The sequence below is a fragment of the Anopheles gambiae genome, chromosome 3 (assembly GCF_943734735.2).
Source record: "Anopheles gambiae chromosome 3, idAnoGambNW_F1_1, whole genome shotgun sequence".
Lineage (NCBI taxonomy): Eukaryota > Metazoa > Arthropoda > Insecta > Diptera > Culicidae > Anopheles > Anopheles gambiae.
In genome coordinates, this window is record NC_064602.1 from 42,977,443 (window position 1) to 42,998,047 (window position 20,605).

The 20,605-nt window shown below is 43.3% G+C and overlaps 1 protein-coding gene across 2 annotated transcripts in view; it reads right to left on the reverse strand.

Moving 5' to 3' along the window:
* LOC3292069 (uncharacterized) overlaps window positions 1-20,605 on the reverse strand; it is a 202,709-nt gene that overhangs the window by 39,145 nt on the left and 142,959 nt on the right. For both annotated transcript variants that reach the window (XM_061655321.1, XM_061655320.1), the window contains exons 11-19: window positions 19,361-19,627; window positions 18,997-19,287; window positions 16,400-16,534; window positions 14,191-14,307; window positions 13,295-13,512; window positions 12,614-12,763; window positions 11,679-11,858; window positions 9,548-9,686; window positions 1,693-1,902 (exon numbers count right to left, since the gene is read on the reverse strand). In XM_061655321.1, the coding sequence (XP_061511305.1) occupies window positions 1,693-1,902; window positions 9,548-9,686; window positions 11,679-11,858; window positions 12,614-12,763; window positions 13,295-13,512; window positions 14,191-14,307; window positions 16,400-16,534; window positions 18,997-19,287; window positions 19,361-19,627 (1,707 nt within the window). The remainder of the gene's footprint in view (window positions 1-1,692; window positions 1,903-9,547; window positions 9,687-11,678; window positions 11,859-12,613; window positions 12,764-13,294; window positions 13,513-14,190; window positions 14,308-16,399; window positions 16,535-18,996; window positions 19,288-19,360; window positions 19,628-20,605) is intronic.

Here is a 20,605-nt window from a genome sequence, read left to right on the forward strand (position 1 = left end):
GAGGATAATTCTTGATCGCTTACAGAGCTGGGAGTCTTAATCTTATTCGACCGGAACAATTTGGTTTTCGACAGGAACACTCATCAGCTTTTACGAGTCAAGAGTTGCATCGAACAAAACAAAGCAGATTCAAAATTCACAGCTGTTGGATGTTGCGAAAGCATTCGACAGCGTTTGGCATGGTGGGCTTTTACACAAGCTGGTTGATTTTGGTCTTCCAGTTTATTCAGCTAAAATTATCAGCAGCTACTTAAAACACAGAACATTCAGAGTGTCCTTGGACTCTGTCTTGTCTTATCCCAATCCTGTTCCAGCAGGTGTACCACAAGAGAGCCTTCTGACCCCGTTACTGAACATCTTGTACACAACGGATATCCCTCCCCTTCCCTGTGATGGCATGCTGTTTCTGTTCGCAGATGACACTGCTATTACAGTCAAAGGTAGGAACATGATCGAACTAAAAAGCTACAACGCTGTCTCGATATCTTCCTGAGATTTGCTGCAGACTGGAGGATCAAAATCAATCCATCCAAACCCCAGACAATTGTCTTTCTCCATCGTTTTAAGAACACGCTGACTCCAACTCTGAGCCGGGGGCTTATTGTTGATGGGACGACTGTACCATGTTCGCCGTCGGTAAAGTATCTGGAGCTTACGATAGACTACAAGATGATCTTTAGGGGACATGTTGAATCCGTCTTAGAAAGAGGACATCTTCTTTTTAAATAGCTCTATCCACTGATCAGTCAGTGGTATCAGTAGGTCTCGTTTATCGCAATCAAATAAGTTGGCAGTTTATACATAGATAGTCCTAATAGATGGAATGTGGAAACTCACCACTGTAGGCTATAAATCATGCTTAACAAATTTTTATGTATGAAAACTGACACAAGCCGCTTAACAAGGAATGCAGATGTATACACCATTGCTGGTGTCCTTCTCTTTAAAGAAGAGATTAATAATCAGTCGGAAAAACTGTACAATCGCTTTTCGGTCTCGAATTTTTCTCTAATAAATAACGCCTCGTTCTGGCGTGAGTAATTTAATGTAGGGTAAGCTAGAATAGATTACATATTGAGTTAATTAGGAAAAAAATCATCTACGGATTCAAACGCCCTACCAATGTAATGAGTAGAATATATATAAAAGAAAACTGTAGAAACATAAACAATAAATAACAAACTGCTGTCCTCGTTCAGGGTTTTGGACGGTTCGTTCGCGTTCTTAAACTAAAGCACGATTTCTTTGAAATTCAACTAATTGTTATCATCAATAAATTCAATGTTGCCCCTGATTAAAAGAAACTAAAATATTTGCTTTCTTTTATTGTCATAGCACGCAACACTTACTTGTATCAAAATTCCAAAAAGTCAATCCTTGCAAAGAGAAACCATTCACGTCCATGTTACAACTGTAGCACCTTGCTCGTGGACACTGCGGTACGATTCTGTGCAATCATCATGTCTCATCACTGCAACTGCGCTAGCTTCCTCATGAGTAAACTAACAAAAATCCTTTCCGTATGTGCAATGAACTGGCGAAGTTTCGTTCGTACCAAAATTTACACATTAATTGCGTGGTTCCATCCCCTGAGAAGGTAACAAACTCCTGTGCCGAAAAGCAAAAGGCGCGAAAACCAACAACCTCCCCCTCCCCGTTGATGGCTAACCAGAATCACACATCGATACTTACCGGCGGGAACAGCTGCAGCAGGCCGAGAATGAATATTGCCATGGCCATCGAGGTGGCGGAACAGAATTGCATTTTTAAAAAGGTCACACAGCACCGACGCTGATACAGGATCGGTAGCATGATGGCGAAGGCGATGCACGACTGCAGGAAGCAGCAACCGCAGCTGATCACCACCAGTATCGGCCTGGTGGTTGTCTTCGGTACAGTGGGCTAAGAGAGGAGAAGAGAGAGAAAGAGAGAGTGAGAAAAAAGAGAAACATGAATAGAGATGTAAATGAGTCGGTTGATAGGGAAATAAGTTCCCTTGCGGCGCGTGTGCGTGTGTGGTAGTGTAACGATTGAACATACGAAGGTAAAAGTTTACTGTTAAAAAAATCCATTCGTTTTTGCAAAGTTTGTTTAGAGTTTGCTACCATCCAAATGGTGAGTATGTGTGACAATGGTGTGCTTCCCTGCACAGCTCGTTCGCAAGCAATTGCTAAAACTCTTGCCGAACTAACTATCTGCACACACAACGGTTATATGGGAAAGGATGAAGGGACATACAGGACACACGAAAAAAAAACAACCCTTGGCATTTTTATAGCCGATGAAAAGGAATTTCGTGGTATTTGGATGGAGCACACATAAGGAAATGGAATGTTGGTACAAAACCCTGTACCATTGTGCTGGTGTCATTCCGGCGCGTGGTTAGATAGAGTGTCGTTCGTAACAGTTTGCCATTCTACTGCAAAAAGTTACATCGTTTGGTGGTACTTTTTCCATCCAAACAAAATACGTTTGTGTAGCAATAATACATGGAGGTGGTGGTACGTGGTGTTAAAATGTTTCCCACAAAAGCACACCTCAAAAAGCGTGTTTTAATTCTTCAACTTAAATCATCAGCTTTTATGATACTCCCTACTCCCCCTGCACAACGCACAATATTGCACAAAAGCAGCTCGTCATCAATTAACTTTGATAGACTCAAGCATCATTCCGGTAATGTTGAAGGGGTTACAAATTCCCGGCTGAAAATTCGGCGCCCTTTCTGCAAGCAAGCCAAAACCCGAAGCTACTATTTTAAATTGGCTTGGAGAGTAATTTGGAAGCAATTAAAAATTCACTAAACGTTCCGATGAAAGGTTCACCACGTGGACCACCCTCTATCACCCTTCCCATTTAACCAGACGGGCACGGTAGTAGTGAGGGCTATAATATTGGAGCTTGATTGAGTGTTATTAATTTCGTACAGCACACGGATGGAGGAAGCAACCCACCCCCCAGCATCCTGGCGTACCCCGGAAAGGTTGTCGAAAGATGAAGATAATTTGAATTGAACACAATATTTGCCCCAAACACTTCCGCTCTTACCGTAACCGGAGGTAGCGGAGGAAAGGTAGAAGAATGTGCTCAAAAGGGTTGCAATATTTTTAAGGGAGATAGAGAGGGATAGAGAGAAAAGAGAGGTTTTTGCCGTATGCACGCACACACACCAGCACAGGTAGAGAAGGAATTCATTTACGAAAGTTTTCGGTGATTAATAGGGAATTCATTAAACTTATGGTTTGGATGTTTGGAGTGGCGCAAGATGCCTTTAATGAGTAATCGTGACGAGTTTTAGGAGGCAAATAGGGGAGCAACGGTGTTTTAAATATACACAGGAGGCAGCTTTATTGGCGGTAATTAAGACTCTTTAAACGATCAATTAAAGAAAAGTTGCTTACTTTACAGTGTTCAAGAAAGAGGTGCTCGGTGAAGATCACCCCTGGAACGATCGCCAAAGAGAATCGACTGTTTACACACTTTGAATCAAAACTTTCCCACGGGGCAGCCATTTAATGTAATCGAGATATTTTGTTGTCGCAGAACGTCTGAACGGACAAAACTGGAACGGATGCCAGGAAAGGAGCAGCGCAATGCTGCAGAGCACGCCAATGCGAGTAGCAGCACCATGCGCAAAACCCATAACCTTATCATTTTATTTCACGTAAAAAACCAACATAAAAATGGAAATAAACACCAATATTCCAGCGGCCAGCGGGCACAATTGTTGTGAACTGTTCCGTCCTCTCCTCACCTCACCCGGGGGGAGTGGTTCGGATGGATTGAATGAATTGGATTAGAGTGTGGAGATTGGAGAGAGCGAGAGAGAGAGAGAGAGAGAGAGAGAGAGAAAGGTGCAGGTTGGAGCAAAGACGTTAAAAATCACCAACACTCGTTGAACAAATCGGCGACTTTCAATAACGAAACGAAGTCGTCGTCATCGTCGTCGCCGTTGTCGTATCGAAAATTTTATAGCTTTTGCAACATAAATTCCTCAAAGCTCGGCGAATGGAAGGGGAAATGGTGATGATGGTGGTGATGGCCGGAAGCAACCGTCAAGGATGCTGCCAATCGTCGTAAAATGGAATTTGTTGAACGTAAAAGGAAAGAGAGCAATTGAGGGATGAGTGGGAGAGAGCAAAAAAAAAAATCACCAAGACACACTGAGAAACAAACCGGACGAAGTAAATCCGGTCACATTCTCTATCGGTTGGTGCTATCGACAAGTGTGTCTCTACCGCCGCTGCCGCCACTGTTTGTGTCGTTTGTCGCACAACCAAACGGCTGCTCCGTGTCCCTTGCTTGCGGGGAGGTAAAAGGGTGCGGCAAGAGAGAACATTAAAAACTTTGTAACATCGTCGCCAGCGTGACGTGATGAAGGCAGCAGCAGCAGCAGCAGCAATGTGACAAAGAACGGACCCTACCAAGATCCAGTCCCCACGGTCACCACCATTCGGTTTTTGGGAGTAGCTGCCCAAACTGAAACACAAATACCGCCACTTGAATAAGCTTTGTGCCGTGAACACGTGTGTGGGAACGTGAGAAGAATGGCCATTCACGAAACTCGGGCACGGGCATGGCTGGTGTGGGGCTAAGGCGCCAGGCCAGGGAAACGACAGAGGTCGGTGGAATAAATTTATGATTTTAAATGTTGCCAAAGAAGAACCGATGATGCAAACCGATGCGACGGAATGGCACTGTTTCTTGTTTAAGCATCTCATTTTGACGTCGGGCTAAGGATAATCTTTGTCATTTTTTGCCATCTTTACGCGTAAATCTTAAACAGAGAGATATCGGGCGTTGGAGACATATTGTACAATGCTATTGCGGGGGAAAAAACAAAAACCATGCTGACAGACGTATACACCACACTTTTCTTTTATGTTCTTTCATATCCGGGGAAAAGGGGTTGGTTTTACTACCCCTCAAACCAACACAAGCCACTATCGAAAGACGAGAGCATTTGGCAGAGCAAGCAATCATCACCCTCATCGTCTCAGTTTTATGCTGATGGTCATCAACGGCTTGGCTGCTTCCGGTGATACTATCATATATCCTGGCGGTGCTTCCTTCTGGTAGAGAAGGATTTTTTACTCTTCACTGCCATCACGCAAAATGTGAAACGCACGTTAATAATTTATGATAATTGCTCTCTACCGTGTGGGTTTTGCTATATTACCATACATTTGGGCAGATGATCAGATCGGTGTGCTGCCAGCCAGCCAGGAACTGGTGCACACACCGCTAGATGATCATCGGGCACGGCACTGCGGTGAGGCAGGCCGGCTGAATAAGATTTGCATTTTTTTTCGCCATAAAAACAGAAGTTCGAGCTCGGGATGAGTTTTGGAATTGCTTGGCGGTGGCTAGCTTGATAAAAGATGCTGAAGGAAAGTTTAGTAGGTATAGCAGAAACAAAAAACAATTATAAAAAAATGTGTAATAGGTTCAAAGACTTCCCGTAAGATTTTTGAAATTGCTACATTTATGATTAAAGACAAAAATTGTTTTAATTGTTTTAATTAAATTGTCCCTAAGCTGTCCTTAGGGATAATAGCATTTAAAATTGCATGCCAAAGTCATACTAATTGACAGATAAATTGCATAACAGTGGATGGCAGTTGGTTCATTAAATTGGTGAAAACAACATTAAAATAAAATATATAAAAATTCGCTTGAGCTGTTTGAATTAACAGTTCGAGGCACTTCTGTGACAGAGTGGAAAATTAACAAATGATCCCTTTTTTGATGCACAGTTCGATTTTGAAACCATTTTTTCACAGTTTTCATGTATGATACCGAACGCCTTGCATCGCAAGTTGCCCAAGGCTGAACTGATTATGGTGTCTTTTACAATACTAGCCAGCTGTTTTGTATCGATTTTGACACTTGCCGGCTGAAATCATGCCAATACTCCATATAAAACCACACGCAAAACTAGCCTCAGTATTTCAGCCTGACAAATATGGATATAGAAAACGGGTGTATATTAGGAATAATATACAGTGACCGGCAAAATAAATTGCCCACTACTTACAATTTTACATTTTTTACATTTTTCCGTGAAAAATGAAGTTATTGTACTGCTTTATTTTTTGAAACATTGTTGGTGATATGCTTAAGAATATGTAGTACCATAGCATGACAAAAATGAGAAGTTGAATGACAAGAAAAAACATTTTTTCTAAAATTTATCAAAATCTCAGTGCCAAAATAAAGGGCCCACTTTATTCATTATACAGAAAATATTTTTCTGAACAACTATAACACCAAACTTATATTTTATATGCGTTCCTCAGCAGTAAGCAGTACAATAACTTCATTTTTCACGGAAAAAATGTAAAAAATGTAAAATTGTAAGTAGTGGGCACTTTATTTTGCCGGCCACTGTACTTATTACTAGTCTATTCGCAGACACAGTACTAATTGCTGTAAAAGCCAACAGAGGACGCCATCGTAAATGTTTAGTGTTGTCATCGTCTACCACTGATCGGAACGAGTATCCCCATTTTTTTGTCAACAAAAGTCTTTCCTAGTCCAAGCTCCCAATCCCAAGTCCAACAAAAGTGACGGATTTTTATTGCTTTTAGAAAAACACTAAAATAAACGCTTAAAATGTCTGTTTTTCCTGGGTGAAAGAGACTGTTACTGATACTGTTGACTTATTGCAATTTGTCACGGAATGCCAAGCCCACAAGTGACCATTTCACTACGGTTGATGCGCCTCGTTATAAACCAAGAAAAAACAACGTATTACTGATTTGGTTGAGTATAGAAATATTAAACGGTTGTGTACTGACTACTGCATTATCCTGTAGACTGCGTGGGTGGCAGTGGGCGACGTCCGCATGTGAGGATCGCGGCGCTTGACACTGATGTAAGTCTAAAGTAGGGCAGACAATATCTTATGACATTTTTTACGAGATATCCTCTTCGTTTCCTAAAGTAGAATTTGTGCATAATTGAAGTAAATTATGTAAAAATAAATAATCATAACTTAACATAACATTCTTTTAAAACGAATGCCCTAATAAATGCATGTACTCAATCTCGGAAAGCAACACACATTTTGATTGAAAGCACTGTGGCAGAAGCAGTTTAGCAGAGAGGATTGTTTAAAGGCATAGATTGTGCACGCCATTATGCACACAATTTGTCTACGGTTCTTGCTGCAAGACACCGTGAGGATTCTAAATTATCCAAAGAAACTTAATTTACCTGTCTTATCGTATGCAAATGGACTGTGCGGTGTATAATTGTAACAAAACACGAGCAGCCACATACACATGAAGACACTCTTGGAAGGTGTGTACATATATTCTGCAACCGTTTTCAATCCTACCAGAACGACGCTGTCCCAAACGAAGCGTAAATGTGTAATAGAAAATGATGATTTATTTATGTAGGTCCTCCCGTTTGCGTTTCTTTCACCACCCACTATACTAGCTGCTGGTACAAACTTCCTCTGGCGGATGTCTTAACGAGTGGGGAGGAACACAAACAGAGTGACAACAGAGATAGCGCAAAGCTCACGGATACGATCCGATTCCTTATGCGGACGCGTAATCCTCTCCGCCACACAGTGACTGACTGCTGCAAACATAGGGAAACACAGGCACAATTTGTGTGACACAAGCCCACGGTCCAATGGCATATTCAACCGAGCGGTAACCATTCTCCGTTGTGGATGGGGAAGCAACCCGTCACCCCGACACGCATTGCGTGAAACAGCTGCACACGCAGGGTGGTAGCATATTTTGTCTAGCATAATCAACCCGCTACCATTTGAATCTATTTTCCATTTTTCGACGTAAATCTTACCCACATCTCGGGCAAGAGGCACCACCAGCCACAATACGGTTGACGTATTTCGACCGGATGAAGCGGCTGCGGGTTCCTTAGCTCATCGCCTTAACTCGATGGAACGGAAACGGGATGCGATGTGAAGGGTCTATTTTAGGTTTAGAAATAAAAGTAAAACCCCCACACAGAAACACACACATACAAGCGCAAACAGATATCTCATTCGACTGGCTGCCAGCCGCGGTTTGGGCAGCCGTGGAAGAGATCAGCGCATCTCTCTATCCCTCTAGTTCGCTTCTCAAAAGCTCATCAGACGGTAGGGGCGTCGGTTTTCAATTTTTATCTCAAAACGAGAAGCTTTCGTCCACTGTATCTACCGAGCATCGTGCTTCTCTTCCGGTTCACAGCCTGGGTTTGGTGCGGAATGGTAAGGAAGCCCTATAATGCGTTACGATTTTGGATGGTTTCTTTGTGTGATGGGTCGTTTTTTCTTGCTTACTTGCTTTCTTACTACCATTGACTTTGAATCACCCAGATGTGGGAGCAAATTGCACCGGGAATGTATTATAATGGTGCCTTAAGTATCATTAAACTGAATCAAATGAGAATTTATCGCTTTCGGGTGAAGTAATTCCGTTCACACACACACAATCAGTCGACCAGCTAGTGAAGGATGGCAATGGGATGGTTGTGTTGGTGACGGTAGGCGGAGGAATAGTACGGCGCGGTAAGGCGTAGGATTGTAAAGTTATTTCCTGCACGGGTTACGTTTGCTAGGCAACAAATGTCGCCCTGCGGTGGTATTAGGAATAGAAATCTTGTGTCAGGATCGTCATGGCAGCTTGGAGCGCATAGGTGTAAGTATTCTATTTAAACTGTGAGGAATGCGACGCATACGAGTGAAAAACCTTATGTTTAATCAAAAGTTAAGTATTTTGAATCTCTACTACCCAATGGAAGGTTAAAAGATGTAGATTAATGAGAATTTTACCATGAATCACTTTCACTACCATTGTTCTCGTTTGAAATAAGCTGTTCAAGAGCTTCTAAATTAATGAAACAGAAACTCGTATCACAATACGAAATCTTACAGTAAAATACCACCAACTCACTAAACTCTAGCAAGAAATAGGCTCCTCAATTCCACAACACACTTCAAAGTCTCGCATGCTCACCACATTACATTCACGCAGACAGGTCCGGGAATAATTTTTCAAGAAAACGTTCCACCATTACCTCACAATCGCTGGAGTATAGTTTCGAGTGGAATGGAATTTATCATATGTTAGTGTTTTTGTTCTTCCCTTTTCTTTTACCGCTCATATGGGAATTCCTTCACTACTATCATGCGATTCCACAAATAATACGAGTGTCCATCGGGGACGGCCATACCACATTCCCTTATGTACCATTCCCCAGCTTTTGGACCGAATAGCCGTCTAACCACCACTTAAATGCACTTGACATGAACGTATTGCTGTCATCGTGTAAAGCGTTGCTAGCCCTAATTGTACTCTATTGTACGCTTTGGCCAAAAAGTTCTGATGGTCAATAACCTCTTCCTTTCGTCGGACTGTTCTACTACAATAGTGCTGCTCCGTTCAAACGGGGTGCTGTGTGTTTGCTATAACTCATTGACCTTTGCGTACGGGACGAAAAGAGCAATAGGGAGCTAAGACTACGAGGGAAAGACACGGGGTTTAAGACACAGCTTAGAAATGCTTTGCTTTGGAATGATAATACTCACGTTATAGTTCTTCTTAGCTAGCAGCACCACAAACGTGCCCGACAATGGGCAGATGCAGCGGGTGATGTTCTCCAGCAGGTTCTCGGTGATGCACAGATCCGTACGCCACGTCGGTTCGAACGTCGCCTTCGAGTCGTAGCTGAAAATATGAGCGTGTGTTGAGAGTTCAAGACGCAAATCGTTAATGGTTGATTCTGTCTGTCTGGCTGTCTGTCTGTCTGTCTTCAGAGAAACGGTCTCAAGGTTCGTAAAGCTATTGCCCCCCCACCCTTTTCGCTACAACCACACAAACCCCATACGAGTCGCTGACAGTCGTCATCGAATCGTTGATCATCTAAATTGATTGTACTATATCAGTGAAGCCAAGTTCTTGGGCATGGTCGCGTTACTGAGCGGCAAGCATCTAGACAATGGTTAAGAAGGCTCACAATGAAATAGGCTTTATGCGTTCTCGCTTTCTTGATACGATTCTGAATAGAGGCAAGAGTTGGAGAACGCAACTCGAGCTCGATTGTCATTTCTACATAAACGCTCTCCTTCCCTAGATGGGGACTTACGGTGCATTCTGGCAAAGGCAAACAGAGCTTACATCGATGGGAATTATTTCATAATGAAATTTTAATCATCTCCTGCCCCGGGAGCGTTTTCTCGAGCTGGAGCGCGTGGAGGATTATCATTGTTGAAATTTTGCTGTTTTACTGAGGGAAGACAATAGTTGGAAGAGAGAACTAAGACACTTCGAGGAATTAGACACGCAAACAATGAAATTAGCATCTATGGAAAGGAATTGTTCAACGCTTAGATAAATATGGTTGCAAAACAACGAACAAACTTACATATTACAGTACTGTGTGAATCATTCAACTATTTAAGAAAGCGTGAATCAATTCCTTGATGCTAAAGCTTTTTTCTATGAATAAGCTCAGTAACAACTTACTTCTTCTTTCTTTGGCACAACAACCGCTGTCGGTCAAAGCCTGCTGCTGCTGCTGCCTGTACCCAACTAGTGAATTGGTGCTTGGCTTTCAGTGATTTATTGTTACCATAGCAGGATAGTCAGTCCTACCTACGTATGGGGGCACGGTCTATTCGGGACTTGAACCTATGACGGGCATGTTGTTACGTCGTACGAGTTGACGACTGTACCACCAGACCGGCGCTCAGTAATAACACATTGGACAATATAAAAATCCTCTATCCTATTTGATTTATATCAATGTAGGGATTTTAGCAAGCCTTTTTGTTATATATTAAGGTTTTTTTTTGTAGCGTTAGCCTGTGTGTATGCGCAAAAAAAAACTGTTTACAACGATCGAACGCCAAACAGCTTAACAATACACGCCTAACCGACGTCAAACAAACGCTTCCCGCAATTTTCAAACAACCTTACTTGGATGTGTTTTTCTTCAATCATCTTGTATGTGGAACGCCTTTTCTCCTTGGGCCTTGGGTGGTCTGCTCCTTTAAAGGCCCGGTAGCGTGTGGTTGCATTGTTTGCGTGGTGCGCAAACAGAAACGCCCGGTATTTTGTACTGGTTTGCGTTCTTGGTATAACCGCAACACATCGTCGATAGCAGCTTGAGTTTTGCTACGCTACCCTGGGCTGTTATTGACGATGGTTTTACACCCTTTTGGCCGTCGTTAAGGGTTTCGCTAGACGGTGAAAAAATATTGTTCTATATTGGCTTTGTTGGTCGTAAATCACGCGCTTAGGTTAAGAAAATTGCCAACCAGGTAAATCGTGTTAAAAGGCGCAGTTAAAGGTACGATTTTTTACGTAAGTAAACAACCGATTTTGTTTGGCTGTTGAACTTCTGTGATGATCATACAAAAAAAAAAAAAAAAAACTTTAAAATAATGTGTCAGTGATGAAGTACATGTCAAAAATAAAACAATTTACGTAGCGTGAATGGTTCCACTGGGACGTAGAACCGCACGTGAGGGTTTTTTCCTTTCACTTGCAACAATTTGTTGTAACCGTTCACGTTGCAATTGATGCACATCCATGACGGTTATGATTTAAAACACTCATTCATTCGCTACGCTTCGCCTAACGTCACGGTTGGGGCTTGGCATATTGCACAAGTCCATGCTTTTCACCCAGCTCAGGGCGAGATTTTTTGGCACTTACCCACACAAGGGTATCCATTCGGTGGTGGGTGAGTTTTCATGCTGAAAAATGATTTCCACGTGGGCAGCCTCGAGCGGCACGTGCAGTGGCTGGTTCGCCTCGCTGCCAGTGCGGTTGGCGTAGTACAACCAGCTTGAGATGATTTTCGATGCCGGGATGTAGTCGATGTCGGTGCCGAAACTGTTTGGGAAGTAAAAAAAAAGAGTGTGCGTGTTAAAAAACGAAGCAGAAAAAGCACGATGGGTTAGCGTTGAAGGATATTTTTAAAGTTTCTCAGAATAATGTCTAGTTTAGTTGCGCACAGGGTTACGGAAAACATGACTATGAGTTGGGCACGTTGACTAGCTGTCCTATTTAGTGGGAGTTTCCGGAATGTGGGAAAAGGATATTGCCTGGGCAACGGATAAAACCCCACGTCGATACGGTTTATGACAATGTCCAGCTGGGCAGTGTGGTGCGCGTGTTTTGCATCCTATCGTCTGACGCTCAACGAACCATTTGCCACAAATCATGCCAGGATTCGTGTTTTTTTAAATCGATTTTGTTTTTGGTTTCATATAACAAAGGCTAGTTTTTGTGTTGGAAGTATGGTATGAAACCGTATAAAAGCATGCAATCTATGCCGGACAGGTATGTTGAGCGATAGCAAGTGTATGATGTTACATACAGGGAAATGATCAAAGTCTACATTTAGGCGCAATTTATACCGAAAGTTATAAAAAGCTAAGCTATTATTGGGCCTAAAGGCACTTTCAAAAACTACTTTCCTATCTTAAAAATCACAAATTTTACCAAACAGAAGATAGCAGTCAGTACCCAAATCCGAAACAAAATCCCTATCGAAAACCGTCACCGTTTTTGGAATGATTAAATTATACAAACTGGCTTTGCTGTCCCCCTTGCAGTAAGGTATTTGTGCTAGTTTGCCCCCATACCTGTTTTTGGCGAAATAGAAGCGCGGCAGGAAGCTGGTAAGATTTTTGTACGATATCACCGTCACCAGCACGGTGCCGTTCGCTACGATGTCCTGCAGTGAAGCGGACCGATCCATTTCCATGTACAGCTGGTCGGAGTAGAGTTGATCGCTGGGAAGCCAAAACGGAAGAAACAAAAATAAAAATATCGAAATTTGGTTTCACATTTTTGGAGAATAATCGGATGCATAATCTCACAGTGGGTGAGTGCGATATTACACATTAGGAAATTTATTTTCATTTTAAACTCAGTATTTCGGGTTTGTTTTTGGGTTGTATAGATAACTTTCAAGTGATACCATCGTTTCTCGTGTCTGTGTTGTAGTTCTGTAGTAAAGAGGCACCAATGGGTTATTGAAAATACAATAAATTGTGAATAATCTCAAACAGCACAGATCAAATCATATTGGAATTGGAAATACTTTTAAAAATATTAATATGAAGTTTGAAATTGAAACGATTTATCTTGCTCTCTTGGTGATTGACGGATAAGATAAATTGATGAAAACATTGAGATGTAAACATCAAACCCCATTCGTTCTTTATTTCTCTCCTTCTGTTTCCATACTGCCTTTAACCGTTCTGAATGTAATAATTAACTGTGCCCTAGAACCACGCATTCACCTCCCGGCACTTACTTACCCGTAAATTTGAAGATTAAATGGCAGCCCCTTGACCGTTTCCGTGTACAGATAGAACGAGTTCAGCTGATGGGTGGCGGTCGTAGAGGCGGCATGCTTTCCGCCCGGCCCAGACACCGGCCCAAGTGCCGCCGACGATGAGGACGAGATTGGGGCCGCCATCGTCGTTTCATGGTTGAGGGCGGCTGCCTGTACCAGATCCTGCAGTTGCTTGATTTGCTGAAATAACATAAAGAAGAAGAGAGAGAAAAAATACGCCAAAAAGGTGAAAAGCACGCAAAAGCACCGCGGTTGGTGAAATTAGGAAAATTTTCCAATTGACTTCGATTGTGTTGCAAATTGGTGCCTGTCGAGATTGGGCGGTTCTCGTTCGCTGGCACAATCTGGTAGCACGAGGTTGGTGAAATGACTTTCCAGCCCCCCCGGCAGGGCCCACACGGGCAAATTGTGCTGCACAGGGCCGCGGGGGAGAGAGAAACACGGTTCAACAAATTTCCCTGATTGATGTTATGATGGTTATGGTTCGATGAGTTTGCCAGTCGGTCAAAGCCATCGAACCGTCGAACCATCAGCGCCAATCTAATCGATCGTTTTACAGAACACAGAGACAGCTGGGAGACTGAGCTGGGAGATGCGACACGAACCACATTTTCAACTATTTTTCATTCGAAAGATACGTTTCCGACAAGAAGAAAGCCTTATTGCAATGCACTATGTACTAAAAAATGGGTTCTTAGTAACTGAGTTGCGTGGAGTTTATTTAATCAATTGGCATCTTTGCTGGTTTCGCCAGTCACCGTGTGGGGGCGAAAATGATGACACCATTTTCCAAACCAAAGCTAGAAATACACAAATTACACACAAGTAAAAACAAGTATAGCACGCTCTCTAACCTACCTGTTGACTGTTGAGTGATGCTTTATTCTGCATAACGACATCGACGATACGTAGAATGATGTCCGATGCGATTTCCTGCTCGTGCCGGGTTCCGGTCGCTTCGATGTAACTGAATACCTGTGGGATGCGTGTGTAATGCGGGGAAATGATAAACGGAACCAACATTTATTATGCATTTCCCTGATCGATTGTGCCATTTGGTGATGGATTTGGAAGCGTGTCGGGGAGTTAGTGTCGGCTGGTCGGAAGGCTGAAGCACGTTTGCCTAATGCATTGGATTATACTTCCGCGAATGGTCCTGTGTTTCTAATTTATTGTGTTTCTATTGTGTGGATTAATGTACATTGATAATCAAACACAATTACCATTTAATTATTATCAATATTTCGCCATACCATGCAGGGGAATGATGTAAGCTTTTTACACCTTACAATTGAGAGTGTAATTTTACTCTATTTGGTTGGTTGGTTGGTTGATGCGATTATGAACAGCAATTCGTTCAATTAAACACTGCTTCCATTTGCTTTACAGTACAAATATTTCAATATTGATCTACCATAATGTGATTAAAAATCGTACAGAATACCATCGCTCGGGAATCGGTTCATAACTTGAAGCAACAAAGTTGAAGCTTGCAAATAACCAGCATAAACAGGAAAACGTTAAGACAATGAACAAAAGCTTCGGGAGGCACTCGCCGGGACGGAAAAAAATTCTGCTACAACCTCCAGAAGACAAAGAAAAAAGGTCCTCGAAAGTTTGCTACCACTGAACCGTTAGCACTGCGCCTCCGGTTTCCGCAAGCACACTGTCCGCGGACACGAAGCGCAACGACGTGCAATTAAATTTTCCTATAAATTATTCACTCACCATAAAGCTTATGAATATTTAAACCGCGTTTGTAGCACGTTTCATTCCGTGGCAGGATGAGCATTTTCACTGTTTTGTTTTTTTGTTTTGCTTTTTGCGTGTACACCAACAACCGAACCGAACTTACTTACGCCCGGTTACTGTACTGCTTCCGGTTGGTCCAGCGTTAACCTTAGCCGGAAAGCTGCTGCTGCAGCTAATACTCAAAACCTCGAGAGTAGCTACCGGTTTTGGAGTAAAAATTTGGTTACGCCAAATGCCGGGTAACGAAAGTCCCCAAACGGGAAGCGGGAGCTTTCGGTTCCTATTGTATGTTTTGCTTCAATTTCAATTCAACCGTGTACAAACATCCACTTGAGGGAGTTGGAGAGTTGCTCCGTCCGACAATGAGCATGTCCGGTGGCGTCGCCGCACGGCTAACGAAACAAATGCAAACCAGCTGACCCCTTCAGCTGTGGGCGGTAGCGGTGTGTGTGTGTGTGTGATTATGGTAAGTTTTTCATTTCTTTTCTTTTCGGTTATGGTGTTTTTTTTGGGCTACAAAAGAATGGAATGATGGCGAATAATCGTCCACTTTGGATGGTTGCGCGCTTGTCCTAGCCCCCGAAACGGCGAGCGGCAACAGTTTGTCGGAATGAATTTCTTCTCGCTTGCTGGATTAGCTACCAACCGTCCTGGAGGAGCAGCTGGGAAATGTTGGTTAAAGTTAAATAAATTAAAGTAATAAGCTTGCACAAGAACAAAGAAGACGTTCGCTCATATCGTGTGTAACACTAATCCCACGGGGAGACGGACACAAACCTCGCACAACAGCCGGTGTGTGTTTGTGTATAAATGCGTAAATTTACTAAACTCTAGCCATTGAATGTTGTAGGACTGTTTAAGTGGAGCCTTTCTCGTTGTACCCTTGGTGTGGGGAAATCTTTAAAAAAAAATAAAACAAAAAAAGCAACAACACGAAAGCCCACAAGCAGCTGTCTTCCATGTGGTTGGAAAAGTTCTTTGCATAACTGCAGGCGTTTAGAGCACACTCAGAAGAACAAAAATGGAAAGCTCTTGACAAGCTCGTGATGAATGGTTAGTTTTTGTATCATTTTAATGCTTTCTCTAGGCCTCTCTCCCTCTATCTATCTCTTTCTCAGTGTGTACGTTGTACGTTGAGCGTCCTTTTGGAGTCTTTTTTCTTTCTAAGCCACTGCCCAAATAGTTCCGTCCTCCTGTCAGTAGGGGCATTTGTTTCTCATAAACAAAAGCAATAGGGGGGGGGGGGGGGGGAGGAGGGGGGGGAAATTCAGCGTTTAAAACGAAAACAAAAAAAAAACTCAAACGATACACTTACCTCTTGCAGCAAGGCCAACAAAATTCCACCCTCACCGGGTAGGAAGGTGGCGCCATGGGTTGTGGCAAATTTCAAGCACGACTGCAGCACATTGGACCCATTGGTTTTCTGGTAGCCGTACGTTAGTCCGCGGAACTGTGAACAGGATGATGGTGCACGTGGTTGGATTTTTCATATAAATCGCGTTTTTTGGTGTTGTTGTTGTCGTACGGTTATGCAGTAGTAGGTGGAACACGTTCATATCCATTTATCCCGCGAGAAACGATCATCGGGTGGGAGTAGAATGAAACAGTGAAAAAGCACATAGTTTTAGAGTAAATAACAGTGGTGGCAAGGAATGTGTAAAAAAAGTGGCACGATGAATAGAGCTAGAAATACAGTGGCTGCTTTTTTACAGTCATGCAAAGAACACAACATGGGATAAAGCCTATCGGGCTCGGGTACATATTTAAAATTACTCAGCGTAAAAGCGGCTCGCTCGCAGTCATCGCATTCCTGCGTTACATGGCGTTACAATGCAAAGGGAAGGATAAAAAACCAGTTCTTTTTTTTCTTATCGCCACAGTGGGTCCATCAACCGCAGCACATTTGTACGCCTTTGTGGTACGCGCTTTCAATGGGTTTGCACGTTACATGATTTCTATGCGTGCTTGCAAATTGTGGCCATGGAAAAAGTTTCTTCTATGAGGGAGAAAAACCACATATGCGCATCAATCCGATAGGGGGCACACACATATGTTTGAATCGGAAACGACGCTTGGCTAGTTGTGCTAGTTTCAAGTTTCGTGCGATTTGTTTTTTCAGTTGTAGCCGAGCTACATGCGCAAGAGTTTTGTTCATGATGATGGAAGTTACATATTATACATCCCCAGTCTGTTACCGATATATTGTAGCACACTTTATAGCGAGGAAGCAGATCGCGGTTGACATGGGAAGGAAAATATGCCATTTCAAAGTGCGGTTTGGCTGATAACACGGATGCCTCGCTTCTGACAGGTAATTATCGGAATTAGTGTTGTGCGCCTATGTTTAGCTTTCGCTCCGGGGGAAGGGCGCTGTCATTCTGCAAAGCGATAACTAATGAGATAACGTAAGCGCGGTACATTTAGATCTGTTGTAACAATGCTCTTGTCGGTGCTGGAACACTGGTGATTGTGGTTTTCTGTTCACGGTTGTTGGTGTTGTGCCGTTCGATAACGAGTGGCGGAGCATGGAGAAAATAATTCCAAACAATCGGTGATATGTATCATCAATCCGCAACACATGTTACGGTGGGACCCATTACGCGCATTATGCCGATTGCGATAACATACTTTATATGTTTGGAATTTAATTAGATCTAAACCATCGTGCCTAATCGCCGGTGGCAGCATCTAGATCACAAATGCAAGCAACACACATTATGCGAAAATTACGCACGCTGCAATGATTTTGTTGTTGGCTTGATGTGGTACAGCTGATGAGCATAAAATTGCTCAAAAAAAACAGATTGCCCCAAACCCCAATTTGGCATGGAACCATATAAAATGGCAACACGAATCGAGCTTATTTGCTTGCTTGCGTAAGCTAAACTCTTCTCTTGCTTCATTTACTTCGGAAAAGCCCGCAAAAAACTCTACAGCTTTCTTAGCCCATAGCACAACATAACACTCATAGCAGTTTATCGTCCTTTGCTATTACATGAGCGGCTCTTGTCGCAAGAAATACGCGTGACAACAACGAAAAAAGGAAGCAACTCCCATGACAAGGGATGAGGTGAGCGCTACGAACATTGCTAGACCATGTCTCCAATTTCGCTTATCCCTTTTGACGGAATATGGTCGACGAGCGGTGGTTTGTCAGTAAATTTTCGTCGTCTGATACGTCGTCTCGCTCTGGTGGGGGTATTGTTTTGCCGCACCGACTGCCAGCCACGTGATGCCGGCTGCCGGCTGGGGTAGAAAGGGTGATGATGATCGGTATCGGTAGCAGGTCGATTTGTTCTTTTCCGAAAATATGATAATGACATTGATTCGCTTTTGCGGCAGTTCTAACGGTGACGGGAGGGGAGAGGGGATTTAGGGGTGGGGGGGGATTATTTGAGGGGTTTGTTGAGTCTTTTGCCTAGGGTCGTTTTATATCCTTTGCCTCACCCAATGTGTTTTTGGGGGTGTTTTTTTGGTGAATGGCGTTGGAAATGATGACACAGCAAACGGAAATTTCGTATCCAAATGTTCGACTTTCGAGCGAATCGAAACGATATTCTGATGAGGCGAGCATTAGGTTCAGTTTGCGTTGCGGTTGTTTTTGGAATGTGGCTTAGGAGGAGTTTAAAATGGTGAACTTTTTCCCATGTCATAAAAACAAATGACATTGGTTTTGTGAATAAACAAACGATGAAAACGGAGCTGATGATAAAAAGGCTCCCAGAAATGGATTACGTAAAATAAGGAATATTTAAGGCATGTAGAAAACACACTTAACTTACTTATCAAAATTAAGATGAAAATCAATATTAAATAAATGCTGAAAGTCATAGTTGGTACATTAATAGATTCTAATTCTAATACAATCCTTCATTTGAATCATTAAAGACCGCACAACGTTCAACTACTCACCTCATTGGTAATCTCGATCACTTCCTCCGGCACGCAGTCGGAGAAATCTGGCACCAACCATTCCGGCCGCCCAAAGTCCCGCTGCTCGCAGATGCGACTCGCCAGCCCTGTCCCCCGTTTCGGACAATCAGCCAGCACGGCCGGACCGCTGGCACTTGCCGGCCAGCTTACCCCGTAATCATCGCTCTGCGGACAGAGCGTAACAGTGCCCGGTTCGACCACCGTTACATGCACACTCCTAGATACGGGAGCGACCGAGTTGGACACGATGCAGGTGAAGACGACCGATTTCTAAAAAGAGAAAGAAAAGAAGTGATTTTGCTCCAGAAGGACCATCATCGGTACGTAAAACGATTCAGCTTACCTGTAGATTGTTCACCTTCAGTATACTCCCGTCCGGGTAGAGATCTTCCCACAGCTCGCCGTTCGGGTCGGATTGAAACAGTGCCCCGTTCTTCGTCCAGCTGTAACCGACCGTACCGAACCGGCGGTCGGTGTCTTGCGACAGGCAGCGGATCAGCAGTGAATCGCCCCGGAAAAGCGTTACGCTCGGTGGATCAACGCGCAGTTGCGGCACTTCCAGGATCTGGACCTTTGCCGACCGGCACTGCTGGATGCCCATGTCGGAAACCTGCCGTTCAACACCAGCCCACCAACGATGACGACGATGATGCCGATACGATTCGTTGGGCGTGATTGAAAGGAAAATTCGTGGAAATGAAAGACAAAAACGAACGGTTGTGCGGTTAGCGTGAGCGTCAGTGGAGAAGGCTAATGAATAGCGGAACGAACGAGAGCTGGGAAGGATGCAGCAAGGAATCGATTTCCTGTTCATACGAACGCACGAAATGTATGAAAAAAAAAACCCCTCTCTAGGGTGAGTTTTTGGAGCAAAAAGGATTACCACTAGAGCGCGCAGTGTATAAAAGATCACATGAGTTCGGGTTTTTGGGAGTTTTCATTTGTTTTTACAGTATTTTGTTTCTCCGTACACAGCCACCATATTGTTCTTGTACGTTTACCGTAGAGAGGGAGCGAAACACAACGGGGAACGAGCATCATTAAACACAGAAGAATCCACGCCCGACCGGGCGGTAGACTCCTCGGTGGGTACGGCAAAGCGACTTAGAGAGCTCGTTGTGCTCCAATGTGTGCGTGTGTGTATATGTGTTTATTTGGTGGTTCGGTTTCAATATCCGCCGGAAACGATCCCGTCAACGAGCTTGTCAAGAGATAGGAAATAAATGTGCATTTAATGGTTTGCTTTGTTAGGGTTTGGCGTGGAGCTTTCGTAGTCGAGTAAAGACGTGTCGATTTAGTGGTCGATGTTGGGTGTGCTTTCGATGGAGAGTGGCCTGTCTGGCTGTTGGCTCGTTCTAAGGTAGTTCATTTATTTTAGGACAATGATTTATCTTTCCGATAACGATTCCGAAGACAGCTCCCTGCTGGGCAGTGTCCAGGAATAGAGGGGATAATGCTGTATTCCAGCTCTCTATTATGCAGAGTGAAAGTCCTGTGTCCTTAAATAAACAATTTAAAGCAATCCACGGACTAAATTTAACATTTGCTCTCTAGTCCTAGGCAACATTATGACTTTGCTGCTAGCAAT